The 19,334-nt window shown below is 37.5% G+C and overlaps 1 protein-coding gene across 1 annotated transcript; it reads left to right on the top strand.

Moving 5' to 3' along the window:
* Positions 1 to 3,029, top strand: LOC130981606 (uncharacterized). Its single transcript, XM_057905182.1, has 5 exons — positions 1 to 291; positions 410 to 541; positions 1,482 to 2,073; positions 2,156 to 2,595; positions 2,706 to 3,029. Exons 1-5 carry the CDS (start codon positions 1 to 3, stop codon positions 3,027 to 3,029), a joined length of 1,779 nt encoding a protein of 592 aa, XP_057761165.1.
* The last annotated feature ends 16,305 nt before the right edge of the window (positions 3,030 to 19,334 follow it).

Genomic DNA, 19,334 nt, shown 5'->3' with positions numbered 1-19,334 from the left:
ATGGGGAGTAGTGCTGCTGACCAACACTGGCTGAGCAACAAAATTGAAAAAAGGCTAGCTATCCATCTTCAGATGACTAGGAAGGAGGCTAGTGATTTTCTGAAAGATGAGTATGGGATACATCCTCATGATAAGATGGTTTACAGGGCATTAAAGGAGGCAAGAGACAGAATTGTCGGAAGCGAGAGTGAGCAATATGGAAAGCTGAGGGATTATCAATTCGAACTCTTACGCAGCAACCCTGGATCTACTGCACTCTTAGAAGTGATACCAATTCCACAATCCCCACCAGTATTTGATAAGATATATATATATATGCCTGGATGCATGCAAAAAAGGCTTCAAGAGTGGGTGTAGACCTCTAATATATTTGGATGGATGCTTTCTTAAAGGGTACTTTGGTGGACAGTTACTTTCAGCGATTGCCCAAGATTCCAATAATCATTTCTATACCATTGCTTATGCTGTTGTCGGATCAGAAACAAAGGAGTCATGGAAATGGTTTTTAACTCTCTTACAAGAAGATCTTGGGAATGCAAGTGTGCACGGATGAAACTTTATGTCAGATCAACAAAAGGTTAGTAATATATTTGTTTATGCTTATGTTCTGAACTCTAGTTCATTATGTTTTTATTATGAGGCTTTTGGTTTATAAAATTATGCAAAAATTGAGGGTTGTTCTATTTCTAAATTTTTTTTGCTAAATTGCAATCTTTAAGTTTTATCATATTAGTTAACATTAGTTAGCATTAGTTAAGATTAGTTAACATAAGTTAGCATTAGTTAGCATTAGCCAAGGTTAGTCAGCATTAGTCAATCTTAGTTAGCATTTGTGTATTAACATTAGTTTATTTACGCATTTGATTTAATCCCAAAAGATGCATCCTGCAAAATCATTAGTTTATTAACATTAGCCACTCTTTAAGTTCTTGAAACATATACAGAAAATCATCCATAATGCTAATGTAAATTAATGTGATTGACTGGAAATATTTTGAAACCCAAAATCTGGTGGCGTTGAACCCAATATTGATTTGTGTATTAACATTAGTTTATTCATAAGGAACTTTCCCTGCAATTGAACCCAATATTGATTTGTGTATTAACATTAGTTTATTTACGCCTTTGATTTAATTTTTCAAAAATTTATAAATTTGAGTTAGTGAGACTTACACTAGATTTTTAGCTACAACTAATTACATACTTGGTGCTGATCTTTAATTTGGATTGAGGAGCTGTCTTCATATGTATGTATGTGAATTGCTTTTACTAATGTGTTAAAAGGTTTTTAAATTAATGAACAAGCTTTTACTGTCATTAGCCAAGGTAGGGGTTGCTGTCAAAAAATTTTCAGGTGCTGATATGCCTTTAAAGTTTGTGTATTTTTTCTTTTTTGGTGTTTATTCTTCAACATTCTGTGTATTATGCTACACTTTTAATGCTTTTTTGTTCATTTTGAAATGATATTCTGCTACTTTCAGGGTCTTCTTGAAGCAATGAAAGAGGTGATGCCCGAGGCACTACATCGTAATTGTGTGATGCATATGTGGAAAAACTTCATCAACCGATTTAAGGATCTGCAAGTCAGAGATGTGGTTTGGGAGTGTGCAAGTTGTTCAACCCCTCCTGAGTTTGTTGAGACTATGGAAAAGCTTAAGAAGATTAATGAAGAGGCATGGGAGTATCTTACAAGATTTGATCCTCGGGTGTGGGTGAAGGCTTACCTTAACCATGGCCCCAAGGTTGATTCTTTGACAAATAATATGTGTGAATCCTGGAATGCCAAAATAGGAAAGTACAGAATGAAACTCATTCTTACAATGTGTGAAGAGTTGCGCTGTTATGTCATGAGGAGAATGACGAAGCATATCACTCTACTATCAGCATATCCTGGAAAGCTTGCTCCCGTACAGCAGAAAAGACTTGGCCGATTGATTAGGCCCAGCAACAGATGGAATGCAGAATGGACAGGTGACAACGAGAGGAAGCGGTTTGAAGTGAGTCGAAAAACATCAAGAGTTGATGTTGATTTGATGAAGCATACTTGTTCATGCAATATGTGGCAACTAACAGGTTGACTTACTTACCCTTTGATTAAAAACTTGTTTTGCTGAGTAATGTATTCTAGATTATTAATGTGATTGTGGAATTATAGGAATGCCTTGTGTTCATGCGATTGCTGCTATTAGGAAGAAGCATGACAAGCCAGAAGATTATGTGCACAAATGGCTTTGCATGGAGTCCATCCATCTGACTTATGCACACTCAATCCAACCAGTTCCCAGTGAAGAATATTGGCATAGAACAGGTTATATCAAGCCAAATCCTCCACCCATCAAGAGGCCGATTGGTAGGCCAAAGGCGCATAAAAGAAAGAAGGATCCAATAGAGGATTTGATCCAAGGGGACAAGGTAAGAAAAACGTTTCGCATAACATGTAGCAAGTGCGGCGAGAAGGGTCACAACTACAAGACGTGCAAGGGAGCACCATCTAATCCTAACTGGAAGCCTAAAACCAGGAAACCAAAGCACCAGAACTCAAGTAGTCAGGCACTAGTGGAACTTCCATTATCCCAATCTGCTCCAGAGCCTGAGGTAACAAAGCACGTGAGGATTTATGTGTCTTCATTATAAAAGATAAAGGATTTATGTGTCTTCATTATAAGTGTTAAAGGATTTATGTGTCTTCATTATAAATGTTGTAGGCTGGCCAGAATACACAACAGGCAGCTCCAGCTGAACAAGCCCAGGACACTTCTTCACATGCAGCACCATTCAGCCAAGCACCAATCAAGACAACAAAATATACTCATTCCAAAATACCAGCTAAATTTAGGCCAAAGCAACCAATCAAAAGGCCACCTGCACCAACTACAACTCAGACTCAAGTTGCTCCACCAACTTCAACAAGTGTGACAACAACATCTAGTGGAGGAGTATCAAAGGAGACACTGGCAGCAACAACTTCTGCCACAACAGGACTATTCAAGTTTATACCAAATTCAGGCTTCAAGAACCAGACAAAGTGACAAGCTTGTTCCTGACTTATTTTGGAAACAAAAATTAGTTTTTTGCTGCAATACTTGGTTGTAATACATATTGGCAAACTTTCTTTTAGCCAATTTAGTTGCTTATGAATTAGTATTTTGGAATCCGAGGGCTGATATACCTACTACAGTTACTTATCCTAGATGTTATTATGTTGTGGTATGACAATATTCCTATATTATGGTTTAGGTTGAATGAATGAATTATTGTTGATTGAATGAATTATATATGGCTTGTTTCTGACTTAGGTTCATCTCTTGAAAGTAAACATGTATGTTACACGCATTCTATATCTATTTCAAGCCAACAAGATATGGATAATTAAAATCTTCTTTCTTTCATTTATATTAGCTAAAATAGTTAACAGATATAATTCATTACAATCCACATTTTTTTCATATTTTTCATACCCTAAATAAACAAAGACCAACAACTACAACAATCAAGCTTAGAACTATGACCCAGAAGTTACTGCTTTTCTTGTTCTCTAGGTAATTTATCCTTTGCTCTAGATCAGCCATTCTGTTCTCCAATTCTATCTTCCCAAAATGTTCTTCAACATTTAAGCTCTGATTGTCACCCAATTCCTTTGTTGGCTCCATGCACCCAATTCTTCCAATATGGTCATCAACCCACACAAAGAATTTACAATATGGTTGTTTCACCTAAATCAATTCAGATAGTATGAAAATATGTTGGGATAAAAAAAAACTCTCAACTTCATCCATATACATGAAAAATTGTGAGCTTACCTTGAAGAATGGGCATCCGAAGAATAGTTTGTTTGGGTTAGTATTTGTCTTCGACATGTAAAATATCGCATACATCCCGCAGAAGCATTTTGGAGCGATGCAATCTTTCTCATCCCCAGCTTGAACTGAACATGGAGCTGCATTTACAGAAGAGCCTTCCTGTCGTCTGCCAACACCTCCGCGTTGTCTCTTGATTGATGAGCTTCCATCACTGGCCATCAATTTAAGCAACACCACCATGAACAAATCTGAACAGGTGCTGTGTATGTTACTTCAAAAACCCAGTTTAAATCTCATTAGGGTTACCTTATCAAAACGACGTCGTTTTGATCAGTAAGGACCTATTTGTTCTTCGATCTTTTTTTCCTTCCAGTGTGGCACCGTAACGGACACCTGGACACCGTTATAGCCACCTCAGCCAGTTCTGTTTGATGTGTGAGAGGGAAATAGACGGAAGGACTAAATTGTCCTCCGTTTGTTAAAGTCAGGGACTTTTTTGTATTTAAATTTTGTCAGGAATGAATTTGTCAAAAACTTAAAAAGTCAGGGACCTATTTATCTTTTTCCCAAAGTATTTTTCAATAGTCAGGGATAAAAATGTCCACGAGAAAAAAGGTCAGGAACCTATTTGTCCTTTTCTCTAAATTTTATTGAGAATATATATTATTGGAAAGTTTTCACCTATACCAGCCAATTTTATTGGCACACTGCTTTGTCACATACGGTCCAATAGTACGTTTATATTTTGTCTTATAGCTATTAGTGGAATTACAAAATAATCCCTGAAATGCAATAATAAAAGATGAAAAAAATCAAATGTAATAGTGACTAATACATGATACAATCATGCTCTGTTTGGTTACTATTTTTAGAATGGATGGACACAAACACAATTATACTAAAGATATGGATATAAATAGACATAATTTTTTTAACATGTTTGGTAACAGTGTACAAAACACAATTTAATTCAAGGAAAGTTCTATGGTGCTTACCAACATAATCATCATGTCATGCGGTCTGTATGTATCGCTGTGGGGATGTGACACATGTTTGTGGAGATTGGTCAAAGGCGCTTTGTGGATGCGAAAACGGTAAAGGAGCTTATCGTGGTTCCATTTTTCGTTTGGCCTAAATGTATTAATTAACATAAGTACGTAACTAAAGTGTTTATATTAAGTAGTAATATGGGTTAGTTCAGTACCTGTTATTGGGCCATAGGGGGTTTTGGGCTCAAGTAGTTGGATTTTTTGACACTTTGAATTTTAATACTAGTTTAGTCTAGTAGTATTGGCATAAAAATAATGAAAATAATTTTTTAATTTAGTCAACATGCATAACGTGTATTATAATATGTCAAATAGAGAGTACCTTTTAATTATTATTAATAATAATAATAATAACAAAAAAAGAGGAGTACAAATATATTATGCATGAATATGTGATAAATTTATAATAAAAATATGTTAACTCAACAAGAATAACTTAGCTCATTTAAAAATTAAGTTGATTCAAATAAAATAAAATTATAATCTTTTTAACTAAATTTATTTCATGTTTTACCATGTTCTCTCCAGATACCAAATTTTAATTATTTTTTATTTTTTTTATATAACAATAAGAAAATGACCTTTTCTAACTATTAAGGCTGTCAAAAAAATTTAAAAATAACGTAAAACGTAATTATTTGTAATTTAATTTTACATTTATGTATATCAAAAAGACAATTGTTTCAAATTTTACTTTAAAAAAACCTAAAAATATTTCAAAAAGTACAGATCATTTACTAAAAAATAACAACAAACAAATTTAGGTTTTTTTTATTTTTTCATGAAAAAATAAAAATATTTTATGTTTAGATATTTCATACAAAAAAAATATTTTTATCCATCAAACATGTTTTGGTATAAGAATATAGAAAAAAAATTTTCTTATTGTGTCAAAAATTTCAAGTATTTTTTTTAAAAAAATATTAATTTAAATTCTTAATTTATTCCTTTCTATAATGTTTACAAAGAAAAAAGATTTATAGGACAAATGTGTAAAGGGCATTAAGTCATGATTCACTGTAATTTTTTTTTAGGATAATAAATTTTTGATAAATTATTGATACATATAGTTGTATCATATAAAGTAGCATATACCGTGATATACGTGCAGAATAAATCATGCATTATGCATTAGACTAAAGTTTATGATTTAAATGAGCTTACATAATTAGGATATTTAGTTATCACGTCGGAGTTTAAAATTTTTAGCAAACAGGATGATTTAGGATTTCAATAAGTCTACATCACAGGTGCTTTGAACCTTTGAACCAGAAAGTTATTATCATTATTTTTTATGACAACACTACTAGACTAAACTAGTATTAAAATTCAAAGTGCCAAAAAATCCAACTACCTCAGCCCAAAACTCCCATGGCCCAATAACACCTCATTGGACTAGCCCATATTACTACTTAATATAAACACTTCAGTTACGTTAATTAATACATTTAGGCCAAACGGAAAACAGAATCACGATGAGCTCCCTTACCGTTACCGCATCAACAAAGCACCTTTGACCAGTCTCCACAAACACGTGTCACATCCCCACAGCGACACATACAGACCGCATGATATGATGACTATGTTGGTAAACACCATAGAACTTCCCTTAATTCAAATGTCCATTTTATCTTTATTAGTTCTCTACCATCATCTACCACCGATATTAACGCTGTCGCTACCATAACTTTCTACCACTATCACCGCCACCTGTAATTTTTTAACTTTGTTGCAAAATACTATCTTCAACTTTTATTTATTCATCAGCGTAGATTTTCTTTGAGTTTCAGTTTCTCCCCAAATAAATCCTCTTTGCAGCTTCTCAATTTCTTCGCATATTACTTTAGACACCCTTCTGTTTTGCATCTCAAAGTTTACACTGGGACTGATGGCTGATTGGGTCTAAGGTGATCCTTCCCGCAAGGGATAAGCACTTGCTCTTCCAACCTTTTAACTTACTATGGACTCTATCGATGACAGTTTTGAAATTCTCCTTGCCTTTCCTGTTGTTGTTTATCATAGCCCCCAGATATCTTTCCAAAGTGTTATTTTCCTTGAAATCAGTTCTACTAGTAATTTCCTGTCTGATGTGGGTTGCTGCGTTCTTGGAGAATACTATGGTGGATTTGTCCTTGTTGACTTTTATCCCTGCACTGGCATGAAAGTTCACCAATACTTCTTTAGTTATAGTAATCTGGCTGACAGAAGCTTCCGCAAATAGCAAGAGGTCGTCTGCGAACATGAGGTGCGAAATTTTGGGGCCATTCCTCCCCACCCTTATAGGACTCTAGTTTTCCTCCTCCACTTATTGTTCAATGTTCTGTGATAGATAGTCCATGCAAATCACAAAGAGATAGGGGAATATTGGATCTCCCTGCCTCACTCCCCTACCGGGTTTGAAATCTCTGGTTTTATTACCATTCCACAGGATATTAAAGTTGACCGATTGTACCCCTTGCATTATGATGTTGCCGATCTTGGTAGGGAGCTTGAAGTCACTCAGCCTTCTCTGAATAAATTTCCAGTTAATCTTGTCGTAGGCTTTTTCAAAGTCAATCTTTATTGCCATATATCCTCTCTTTCCTTTAATCCTTTTCAGGGAATGCATAATTTTTTTGGCTATAAGGATGTTATCCTGGATGTTCCTGCCTGGTATGAAACTGGATTGGTGCGGAGATATCCTTTTATTAAGAAGGGGCTTCAATCTCTTTACAAGGATTTTTGTCAAGATTTTGTATCTCACATTGGAAAGGGCTATGGGCCTGAATTGGGCAACAAACTCCGGATTTTGAAATTGATAGTTTCAGTGGCTAAGAGAATGGGGGTTGAATCTTAGCCCCTTTTTGCTTAGTTACACTTGTTGGTCTTTGAGGAGACTTTTTTTATTTTTGTCTCGTCCCTAGCCACGAGACTTTTGTTTTTGTCTCGTCACTTGGCACGAGATATTTTTCAGTTTTAGCTCCTGTGCAGCAGAAACAGAAATGGAGTAGAAGAGAGAGAAAATTACACCCAGATATATCCTGGTTCAGCTGCTAACTGCAGTGCAGCTTACATCCAGTCTCTATCACAACAATGATAGAATTTCACTATAATCTTCTTGATTACAGACTGTAAAGTGCCAACCCAACTTACAAGGGGATTCCCACAGAATCATGAAACACAATATAGATGAACAAAGGAACTCTAAGGACATCTATGGTTTTTTCTTTTAATTTTGTACTATCTGCCTTTTTTCGCTCTATGGCTTTTTCATACAAATCTCACTGTTTGCCTTTTTCCATGAGACACAAGACATGACAAAATTAAACAGAAAAATACAAAACAGAATACATTGAAGGAGAAGAGAAATCTGTTAGCTCAGGTAGCTCTGAGAACACTGTGCCTCGCACTCTCACACTTTCTCCTTACTTCAAACCGTGGCTGTTCTGCCTTTTTATAGAAGAGGGAAGCCTCCACCTTTGAAGCTAAAAACCAAGCCAACTTCTTCTTCCTTCATGAACAAAACCGGTTCAGCCAGAGAGAGAAAAGAGATAACCCATGCAAAACCCAATATGCAATTACCTCTAGTCCTTCCTTGGTCATCAATCTTCATCAATCCGAGTTCTTCATCCTTGGCTTGCTCTCCAAGATAAATTTCTGGCCCTTGATGCTTCATGATAAGATAGCTTCATCTGCTCCACTTTTGCTTCCTCCCTCACGTAACCACCCTAGCTACCTTCTGTGATGAGTGAACTCAAAAGCAGAGACAAGCCATTCCAAAGATCTTCTCCTTGCTGGCCGAAATCTTTCTTATCTATTTTTGGTATGGAGAAGCCAAGATCTCTTCACAAAATCTTACCATAAGTGAAAGAGAATCTTAGCCACAGCATATTTTTTGTTTCCTTTTTCTTGCCATCATTGTGATGGTCTTGTTGCTTGCATTTTCTTCTTTTCGGTGGCTAGGCTTAGCTTCCATGGATGCTGGGTAATGACCGAAACAAGAAGAAAGAGTAGAGAGAGAATGGAGAAAAAATAAAGCTATGAGTAATGAGTGTTATTCACAAATAAATTAATTAAGATCAACTCCCCATGCTTTTGTGTAGTAGCGTGTAAGCTACATTAAAGCCATCAGATCACTTTTCTCTTTCTCTTTCATATTTCCAATGCAAGTCACTTCAAGTTTAATTGAATTTGAAATCCACCAAAATTGAGGTGGGATCTGTTGGAAACATAGAACTTTGCTTTCTTTGCTTAATGAATTCGGACCAAGTCTTGGTCTATTAGCAAAGATCATAATTGGGTCTTGTAGCAAAAACAATCCAATCTGGCCCATTCTCATAACAAAAATATTCAGCCATAAGGATGAAAAATAATTTTATATCAATGCTGAATGTTTTTAATCAAATTGGGCTTGCTGTATATTTTTTTTATTTTCGGCCCAATTAGCATCATAGTTTCAGCCATTATAATCACAATAAATTAATATCAAGGTTGAGTATGGATTCATGTTGGGCTAGCCAATTTTTCGGTCCAATCACAAAATCTGCATAGCAAAATTATTTAAATTAGCATATATGAATAGAAATCAAGTTAATAATTTTACAATTTATTATATTAATAATGTTCGATCATCATTAAATTAAATAAGAGTTTTCCAAACTCATCAATCTCCCCCTTGATGACAAACATTATTAAAATTGAAATGAAAAGAAATTAAAGATTGAAGTATAGAATACTCCCTTTGAATATTTTAATTTCTCCCCCTTTCTAATTGTCACATGGCTCCCCCTTAATATATGCTATTTTACCAAGGGAAGCTCCAACCTGTAACAATTTTATCAAGCCTAAGGCAACAATGTTATTCAACATATTCAATGTTAAATGTTGAATGGCTTGATTTATGAGCAGATTTGTATGATAGTCAAAACTCATTTGATATCAATAATATGATTTTCTGCTCAATCTCATAACAGAAAAATTTGAGAGTAAATTGCTGTTTTAAAATATTTCCTAATCAAATCAGAGCAACATACATATGGTAAGAAAATATTTTTAAGGGGTAAGTACGATTTTGGTCCCTTAAGTTTAGTGCCAAAATCGAATTCGTCCCTTTTGTTATTTTGCCATTAAAGTCGTCCTTAATGTTTTTTTCGTATTAAAATCGTCCTTTTCAATAAAATTTTTTATTTTATTCCTAAACTACCCCTATCCTATTTTAATAATAAAAATTATAAAATAAAAAAAACCCATAAAAACGCGTTGGGGGTGGGAGAAGAAAAGGGTTACGAAATGAAGGTGGAGGGGAGGGGAGGGGAGGGGAGGGGGACGGCGCCGGGGAGCCTCCGTCATCGCCGCCGTGACCTCGTCGTCGCCTCCTCCTCCTCCAGAACTCTGATGATGATGACGATGAAGGGGGAAGGGAAGCCGCCGTCCTGCCGCCGCCTTGCCGCCCTCCGGCACCGCACCGCACCACCATCACCTTCTTCTTCTTCTTTGTTGATTTGTTGCTTTCTGTTTTTGCTTGTGTTAAATTTGTATTGGATTTGTTGATTTTCTGCTTTGTTTCTGCTTCTTTGGTGGTGGTGGAGGTGGAGGTGGAGGGTGGGGGGAAGGGGAGACGGGGAAGGGGTGGGGCCGCGTGGTGAGAGTGTGGGTGCAGGGAAGGAAAAACGTGGAGGGGGAGGTGACGCGGGGTGGGGTGGGGGTGCTGGGAAGGGAAAACGGGGAGGGGGAGGGGACGCGGGGTGGGGTGGGAGTGCTGGGAAGGGAAGACGGCGAGGGAGGGTGACGCGGGGTGGGGGTGGGGTGGCGGTGGGGGTGCGGGGAAGGGAAAACGGGGAGGGGGAGGGGGAGGGAACGCGGGGCGGGGGTGGGGGTGGGGGTGGGGGTGCAGGGAGGCAGGGAGGGGGAGGGGGAGGGGGAAGGGGACAGGGGGAGGGGGAGGGGGAGGGGGAGGGGGAAAGCGGGGAGGGGGACGGCGGCGGCGTTGGTGGTGGTGGAGGTTGTGGCGGTGGTGTTGGTGTTGGTGGTGGTGGTGGAGGAAGTAATTATGTTGGTAGTGGTGAGGGTATTTTTGTCCAAAAAATTAAAAAGGACGATTTTAATACGGAAAAAAACGTTAAGGACGACTTTAAACCCAAATTAACAAGAGGGACGAATTCGATTCTAGCACTAAACTTAAGGGACCAAAATCGTACTTACCCCTATTTTTAATCATGACATGATCACAACAATTTTCAACATTTATATTCATACCCAATGCTTAAAAGGAACTGCCAAAAATAAAGTATTCAGCAAGCATGTTTACCAAGATGAACCAGATGTATGTTCCTAATCCAAAACTTATTCATCAAGATGAATCAATTGCTTCCACACATGCATATTAACAACCAGGCAGCCATATGGGAAAAATAAATGTATCACAATTATAATCAATCAAGCATTTTATCAAGATAAACATCAAGCAACATCAGCAATCACATGATAAATTATGCATTATCAAGCATCAAGTGTATCCTTTTAACAAGGGTGATCATGAACTCTCAAAAAGAGAATTTCATCCTCTGTCTCCCCTGTTTTTCCTGTTTCAATTTTCACATTCCTCCCCCTTTTGGCATCAAGGGGTACCTGCAAAAAGAATATGATATAGCAAGCATAATGTCCAAAATATTTCCAAAAGTGTCTACAGAGTATCACAGATTCATAGTACTAACAGTAATTAAAACATAGTATCAAATTGAGCCTAAGTGTGCCAATATCAAACATTAAATAGAAGTTTAATCATCAGAGAGGTTGTACTCCGAGCCAGAATCTTCTTCCTTGTTCTTTGTTCCCATCTCATTTTCAAAGCTTTGAATCATCAAGCCCACCCGTTCTTGACATTTCTGCCAAGATTTTTCATTTTCATATGCTAACTTTCGGGCAGCCTTGTGTGATTGAAACATTAACTTGGACATGTTGAGAAATTCATTAAGGACTTCTTTGATGGATTCAGTCACTTTAGATGGTTCAGCAGGGCGACTCTCAAGGTCGCTGAGAGACGGCTTAGAAGGCATTGAGCGCTTGCTTTTCTTACCAGAAGCTCCTCCTCCTTTGATCTGTGAAACCTTGTTCTCAACAGCCTCATTAGTTAAATCAACTTTAAAGTACTCGAAGATACTAGTGAGGAACATTCCATAAGGGAGATTAGCCTTTTTAGTACTTCTAACAGACTCCCACATGTGACGAATCATAAGATAAGCAAAGAAAATTGGAGAAGAGGTAACAAGAGCAAAGAGAACAATGGAGTCAGAAAGCGTTACTCTGTGGTGAGAACCACTTTGTGGTGTCAGGATGTGTGTGATGATGCGGTGTAGCAGTGAGTTCTCAGGGCCAAGAGCTTTATGAGTGGGAACTGATCCATCTAAGCCAGACAAGTTTGCACAAATGTGTTGCAGAACAGTTTGATGAGTGACTCCAACCTAGTCATCCCATCTATCAGCCATGTATACTTTTGATCCTTCATCCGGGTACCCTAGAGCAGCGCTTATGGTCTGAGGGTTGAGAGTCATGTAAACACGTTTGACATAGGAATGGATTGAGCCATCTATTAGGCGCATGTTCACATAGAATTCCCGGACCAGCCCCGGGTAAACCAGTTTATGAATGTGGAGCAGTGGAGTCCACTTCAGGGCATCGAACAGAAGAGTAAAATTGATCCCTTTAGCAGCCAGAGAGTCAAGATTCACCAAATAGGATGAGCAAAGATGACGTTTGGCTAGTACCTCCTTGTGAAATTCGTAGAAGGTACAAGAATAGAACCAAGAGGGATCATAGTGTGAGTGAGGTTTATGATGTTTGTTCTTGAAATCCAGTGATTCTAAGTTGGCAGGTTCTCTGGTGTCATGTAACATGAAACTTTTTGTCTTCTGAGAGCTTTTTTCAGATGCATGTGGAGTGGAAGTGTATATGGGTGTGAGTTTAGGGTGAAGAAAATGGTGGACTTTTTGGGAGAATGGTTCGGTTACTTCTTCTCAAGGCCGTTTTCTTTTTCATGATCTGAAAAAGATGAATGGTGATGGAAGTTGAAGAGAAGGCCGAAGGGTGAGGTGAGTGGAGGGAGGTTAGAGGGACATTAAATGCTGATTGGAAAGAGAGAGTGGAGGGAGTTAATGGCCATCAAGAGGGCGCGGTTATTAACCAAAGGGGGTTCCATTTTTTTGAAACAAAACTGAAAAAGGTAGTTTCTTTGAATCAAGGGATTAGTTGAAAGAAAAGATTTGATTTGACATTATCCTCTTCCAATTTAGATTTGATGAGACAACCAAGAGATTGTAATTTTCAAAAATGAGGAACTAACAAAACTGTCATGGTGGGATCAAAGAGATTTGGTAGGGCCCATGAAAATTAAATTCTGCGCAGCCTCCTCCTTGTTCAAAGCCCTTCAACACATTCTGATTTTTATCATTCCTACAAGATAAAACTGAGCAGAATCAAAATTCACAAAATATCAACAGAAGCAAAGTCAATCATTCCCAAGCTTTTTCTTAATGAACAAAATATGTCTTCACAGAGGGGTTTTGTAAAAATGTCAGCAAGTTGGTCTTCAGATTTTACAAATTGAATATCAATAGTACCCTTTTGCACATGTTCTCTAATAAAATGATATTTGATCTCAATGTGCTTAGTTCTTGAGTGCAGAACAGGATTTTTTGAAATGTTTATAGCACTCATATTATCACAAAATAAGGGTATACTATTGATCTTTAATTTGTAATCTTCCAACTGTATTTTTAACCAAATCAATTGAGAGCAACATGTAGATGCGGAAATGTATTCAGCTTCAGCTGTGGATAAAGCCACTGTGGCTTGCTTTTTGCTTGACCACATGTTGAGTGAGCTTCCAAGGAAGCAACACATGCCGGATGTGCTTCGTCTATCCACTCTATCTCCCACATAATCTGCATCACAAAACCCTACTGCACAAAAGTCATCAGATTTAGGATACCACAATCCATAATCATAAGTCCCCTTAATGTATCTAATGATGCGCTTAACAGCCGAAAGATGGGATTCTTTTAGGTGAGATTGAAACCTTGAACATACACCACACTTTGGACAATATCCGGTCTAGAGGAGGTAAGGTACATAAGTGAACCTATCATTCCTCTATACCTTGTTTCATCCACATCTTGGCCATCATAATCCTTTTCAAGTTTTGTGTTAGGATGCATTGGTGTACCCATTGATTTGGAATTTTCCAGGCCAAACTTTTTGATAAGTTCTTTTGCATACTTTCCTTGGTGAATAAAAGTACCACTAGGAGTTTGTTTAATTTGGAGGCCAAGAAAGAAAGTTAGCTCTCCCATTAAACTCATCTCAAACTCACTAGTCATGAGTTTTCCAAACTCTTCACACAAGGATACATTGGCCGATCCAAATACAATGTCATCAACATAAACTTGAACAAGGAGTATATCATCATTAGATGCTTTAATAAATAAAGTAGTGTCGGTGGTACCCCTTTGAAATTGATTTTCCAACAAGAAGGCACTAAGCCTTTCATACCAAGCTCTTGGAGCTTGTCTAAGACCATAAAGAGCCTTAGATAGTTTGAAAACATGATTTAGAAACTCTTTATCTTCAAAACCGGGGGGTTGTGCCACATACACTTCTCTATCAATAAAGCCATTAAGGAAAGCACATTTAACATCCATTTGAAATATTTTGAAACCTTTATGGGCAGCATAGGCAAGAAGCAATCTAATTGCTTCCATTCTAGCTACCGGAGCAAAAGACTCATCAAAATCTATTCCCTCTTCTTGATCGTAACCTTGGGCCACTAATCTAGCCTTGTTACGAATAACGTGTCCATCCTAACCAAGTTTATTTTTAAATACCCACTTAGTACCCGTAACTTTCTTACCATTCGAATGGGGTACTAGTGTCCAAACCTCATTCTTGTCGAATTGAGCAAGCTCTTCTTGCATGGCTTTGACCCATGATGGATCTTCAAGAGCTTGTTTGACATTGTTGGGCTCCATTTGTGACAAGAGGGCAAAATTGCTTGGTTCGGTTTGCCTTTTGGTGTAGGATCTTGTTGTTACACCTTGAGAGGGATCACCAACGATGAAGTCATGAGGATAACCCCTCATGGACTTCTATTCTCTAGGATTTCGGACAGGTGTTGAGCTTTGATGAGCTTCTGGTGTTTTCACTGTTTCTGTTTCTCGTGCCTGCTCAGGAGACAAAATGGAAATGTCTCCTCCAATCTGACGAGACAAAACTGGACTGACAGATTCTTCATTTTGAGCAGATTGGGGATTTTCTTTATTTATTCCAGCTTCTTCACAATCTGAATCATTATCTATCACAGTACTGGGAAATAAGTTAGAATCACAAAAAGTAACATGTATGGATTCCTCTATGGTTCTATGCTCTTTGAGATAAACTCTATAGGCCTTGCTTGTGGTGGAATATCCAACAAACATTCCTTCATAGGATTTTGGATCAAACTTTCCAAGGTTTTCTTTATTGTTAAGTACAAAGCATTTGCATCCAAAAACATGAAAATACTTAAGATTTGGAGGGGTTCCTTTCCATAGCTCATAAGGTGTTTTCTTCAATCCTTTTCTAATAATTGTTCTATTCAAAATGTAACATGCTGTATTTACAGCTTCAACCCATAGGAATTCAGGAGTCTCATTATCACAAAGCATGGCGCTTGTCATTTCTTGAAGGCTTCGATTCCTTCTCTCAACCACCCCATTTTGTTGAGGGGTTCTAGAGCATGAAAAATTATGAGCAATTCCAAAGTCATCACAGAATTTTTCAAAGTCTTGATTTTCAAATTCTCTTCCGTGATCACTTCTTAAATGGACAATTTTTAAATCTTTTTCATTTTGAATTTTCTTGCAAAGGGTTGAGAAAGCATGGAAAGCGTCATTCTTATGAGCAAGAAAAAGTACCCAACTAAATCTAGAGTAATCATCTACCACCACAAGACCATAGTGTTTACCTCCTAAACTTTTTGTCTCGTCCCTAGCCACGAGACTTTTGTTTTTGTCTCGTCACTTGGCATGAGATATTTTTCAGTTTTAGCTCCTGTGCAGTAGAAACAGAAATGGAGTAGAAGAGAGAGAAAATTACACCCAGATATATCCTGGTTCAGCTGCTAAGTGCAGTGCAGCCTACATCCAGTCTCCATCACAACAATGATGGAATTTCACTATAATCTTCTTGATTACAGACTGTAAAGTGCTAACCCAATTTACAAGGTGATTCCCACAGAATCATGAAACACAACATAGATGAACAAAGGAACTCTAAGGACATCTATGGCTTTTTCTTTTAATTTTGCACTCTCTGCCTTTTTTCGCTCTATGGCTTTTTCATACAAACCTCACTGTTTGCCTTTTTTCATGAGACTCAAGACATAACAAAATTAAACAGAAAAATACAAAACAGAATACATTGAAGGAGAAGAGAAATCTCTTAGCTCAGGTAGCTTTCCTCGCACTCTCACACTTTCTCCTTACTTCAAACCGTGGTTGTTCTCCCTTTTTATAGAAGAGGGAAGCTTCAAAGGCCAAAAACCAAGCCAACTTCTTCTTCCTTCATGAACAAAATCGGTTCGGCCAGAGAGAGAAAAGAGATAACCCATGCAAAACCCAACATGCAATTACCTCTAGTCCTTCCTTGGTCATCAATCTTCATCATTCCGAGCTCTTCATCCTTGGCTTGCTCTCCAAGATGAATTTCTGGCCCTTGATGCTTCATGATGATGATAGCTTCATCTGCTCCACTTTTGCTTCCTCCCTCACGTAACCACCCTAGCTACCTTCTGTGATGAGTGAACTCAAAAGTAGAGACAAGCCATTCCAAAAATCTTCTCCTTGCTGGCCGAAATCTTCCTTATCCATTTTTGGTATGGAGAAGCCAAGATCTCTTCACAAAATCTTACCATAAGTGAAAGAGAATCTTAGCCACAGCATACTTTTTGTTTTCTTTTTCTTGCCATCATTGTGATGGTCTTGTTACTTGCATTTTCTTCTTTTTGGTGGCTAGGCTTAGCTTCCATGGATGCTGGGTAATGACCGAAACAAGAAGAAAGAGTAGAGAGAGAATGGAGAAAAAGTAAAGCTATGAGTAATGAGTGTTATTCACAAATAAATTAATTAAGATCAACTCTCCAAGCTTTTGTGTAGTAGCATGTAAGCTACATTAAAGCCATCAGATCACTTTTCTCTTTCTCTTTCATATTTTCAATGCAAGTCACTTCAAGTTTAATTGAATTTGAAATCCACCAAAATTGAGACGGGATCCGTTGGAAACATAGAACTTTGCTTTCTTTGCTTAATGAATTCGGACCAAGTCTTGGTCTATTAGCAAAGATCATAATTGGATCTTGTAGCAAAAACAATCCAATCTGGCCCATTCTCATAACAAAAATATTCAGCCATAAGGATGAAAAATAATTTTATATCAATGCTAAATATTTTTAATCAAATTGGGCTTGCTGTATATTTCTTTTATTTTCGGCCCAATTAGCATCATAGTTTCAGCCATTATAATCACAATAAATTAATATCAAGGCTGAGTATGAATTCATGTTGGGCTAGCCAATTTTTCGGTCTAACCACAAAATCTGCATAGCAAAATTATTTAAATTAGCATATATGAATAGAAATCAAGTTAATAATTTTGTAATTTATTATATTAATAATATTTGATCATCATTAAATTAAATAAGAGTTTTCCAAACTCATCATAAGTCTTAGGGATAAGAGCCAAGAGGGTGGTGTTGGAGTCTTTGATATGTTCTGGATTGTTCCAGCAGTCTTTTATATGGTCACTTGTCTTTCTGCTCAACAGCTCCCAGTTGTTTTTATAAAAAAACAGTAGGGAACCCATCCTCTCCTGGGGCTTTGAGTGAGCCTATGCTGTAAAGGGCTCTTTTGATCTCCTCATCTGTTGGAGTTTCTTCCAAGTTTTTGCAAGTAGAGAGATCTAGATTAGGATAAGAAGTTATTAGAGAATATACAGGAGCTATATTTATCTCTTCTTTGTAGAGATTGTGAAAATAATCAATAATGTGATTTTCCCGTTGCTGCTCCTCTTCTATCCATTTGCCTTTCTGATCTCTAAGTTTCAGAATTTTGTTTTTCCTTCTTCTGATGATAGTATTTGTATGATAGAACCTTATATTTCTGTTCCCTTCCGTAATCCATTGTTTTCTGGATTTCTGTAGCCAAAAAAATCTTCTTTGTCCAACATATCATTAAGCTCCTTTTGGAGGGATGTTTCAAGTTGTTCTAAGAAAGGGTTGTTCCCATAGCAGTGATGTCTTTGGATGCCCACCAATCTGTTCATGATCCTTCTTTTCGTTTTAAAGATGTTACCAAAAGTTTCCTTATTCCAAGTGTTGAGTTCTGTTTTGATGTTGTTGAGGTTGTTGATGAGGTTATTATCATTTTTTCAATGTTGTTGAAGCAAACCATCATATTCAGGATGTGTAGACCACATGAGCTCAAATCTGAATTGTTTATTACCGCATCTGCTAAGTTTTTTATTTTCGGTCATTGTAGAATTTGGTCATTATAGAGCTCTATAGGGAGTCCAAGTAATCTAACTCACGCTGTGATCTTGTCTATGGTTGTAAGAAGAGGACTAAAGTTTGGTTCCCACAGCCTAATAGCCAAGTAGTGGTCATATATCTTCTAAGGACCATCTAGTAGAGCATGGTCGGGATCATCCTGGGCCAAAAATTTAACGATATAGAAATCATTTCCCAAATCTATAACGTCAATACCACTAAATCTGTCCCAAATGGCTTCCAATCTTCTCTTCATGGCTGCATAGCCTATTTTCCTTCCTAGCAGTTTGACTATTAACGACCTCCACCAAGGTCTTCATAGTTAACGCGCTTCACTGATCAGGATGTTGAAGAGGCCTTCCCCCAAGTCCACCACTTTGCTGATTTGCTTGTATTGTTATGTTTATCTGTTGCTTCTTCATTTTCTGTTTTAGGGATGTCTTCAGGTTGGCTGCCTTCTTTCCTCGACATGTCGTCATCTTCAGAGTCTCTCAGCTCGATCTCATCTTCTGAGTTATCTCCTCGGACCATATTAGCATATGATCTTCTACCGGATTCCGATTCTTTCAGCATCCAGCCTTCAACTCTTGGAGTGAGGATGGAGGTGCCAGTAAATCCTTCCTCACCCTTTCTCACTTTTTTAATACTTTGCTGTAGGAGATCACGTTCCTGTTCGGTGGTTTGGTGGTCGGCCGGATTATTTTCCGGTCTCCTGTTAAAGGTCATATGGAAGAAAAGAATGAAGGGAAGAAACTATACCGAAAGAAAATAGCTTTTGCTAACGGTCAATTATTTAACTTCAGCCTATAACTTATCAGTATTATGCCTGATCTTTAAGGAAGGTGATCCTATTATTTTCTCAAATTCTCCATAACCCGAAACGCTACTTACCAAAAATAAATGGCCCAATCTTTCCATTAGCTTGCACTTGTA

This window comes from Arachis stenosperma, chromosome 5, assembly GCF_014773155.1.
Source record: "Arachis stenosperma cultivar V10309 chromosome 5, arast.V10309.gnm1.PFL2, whole genome shotgun sequence".
NCBI classification, from domain to species: Eukaryota; Viridiplantae; Streptophyta; class Magnoliopsida; order Fabales; family Fabaceae; genus Arachis; species Arachis stenosperma.
Note: the sequence above shows the minus strand (reverse complement) of the source record. Positions and strands in the feature narration are given on the sequence as shown.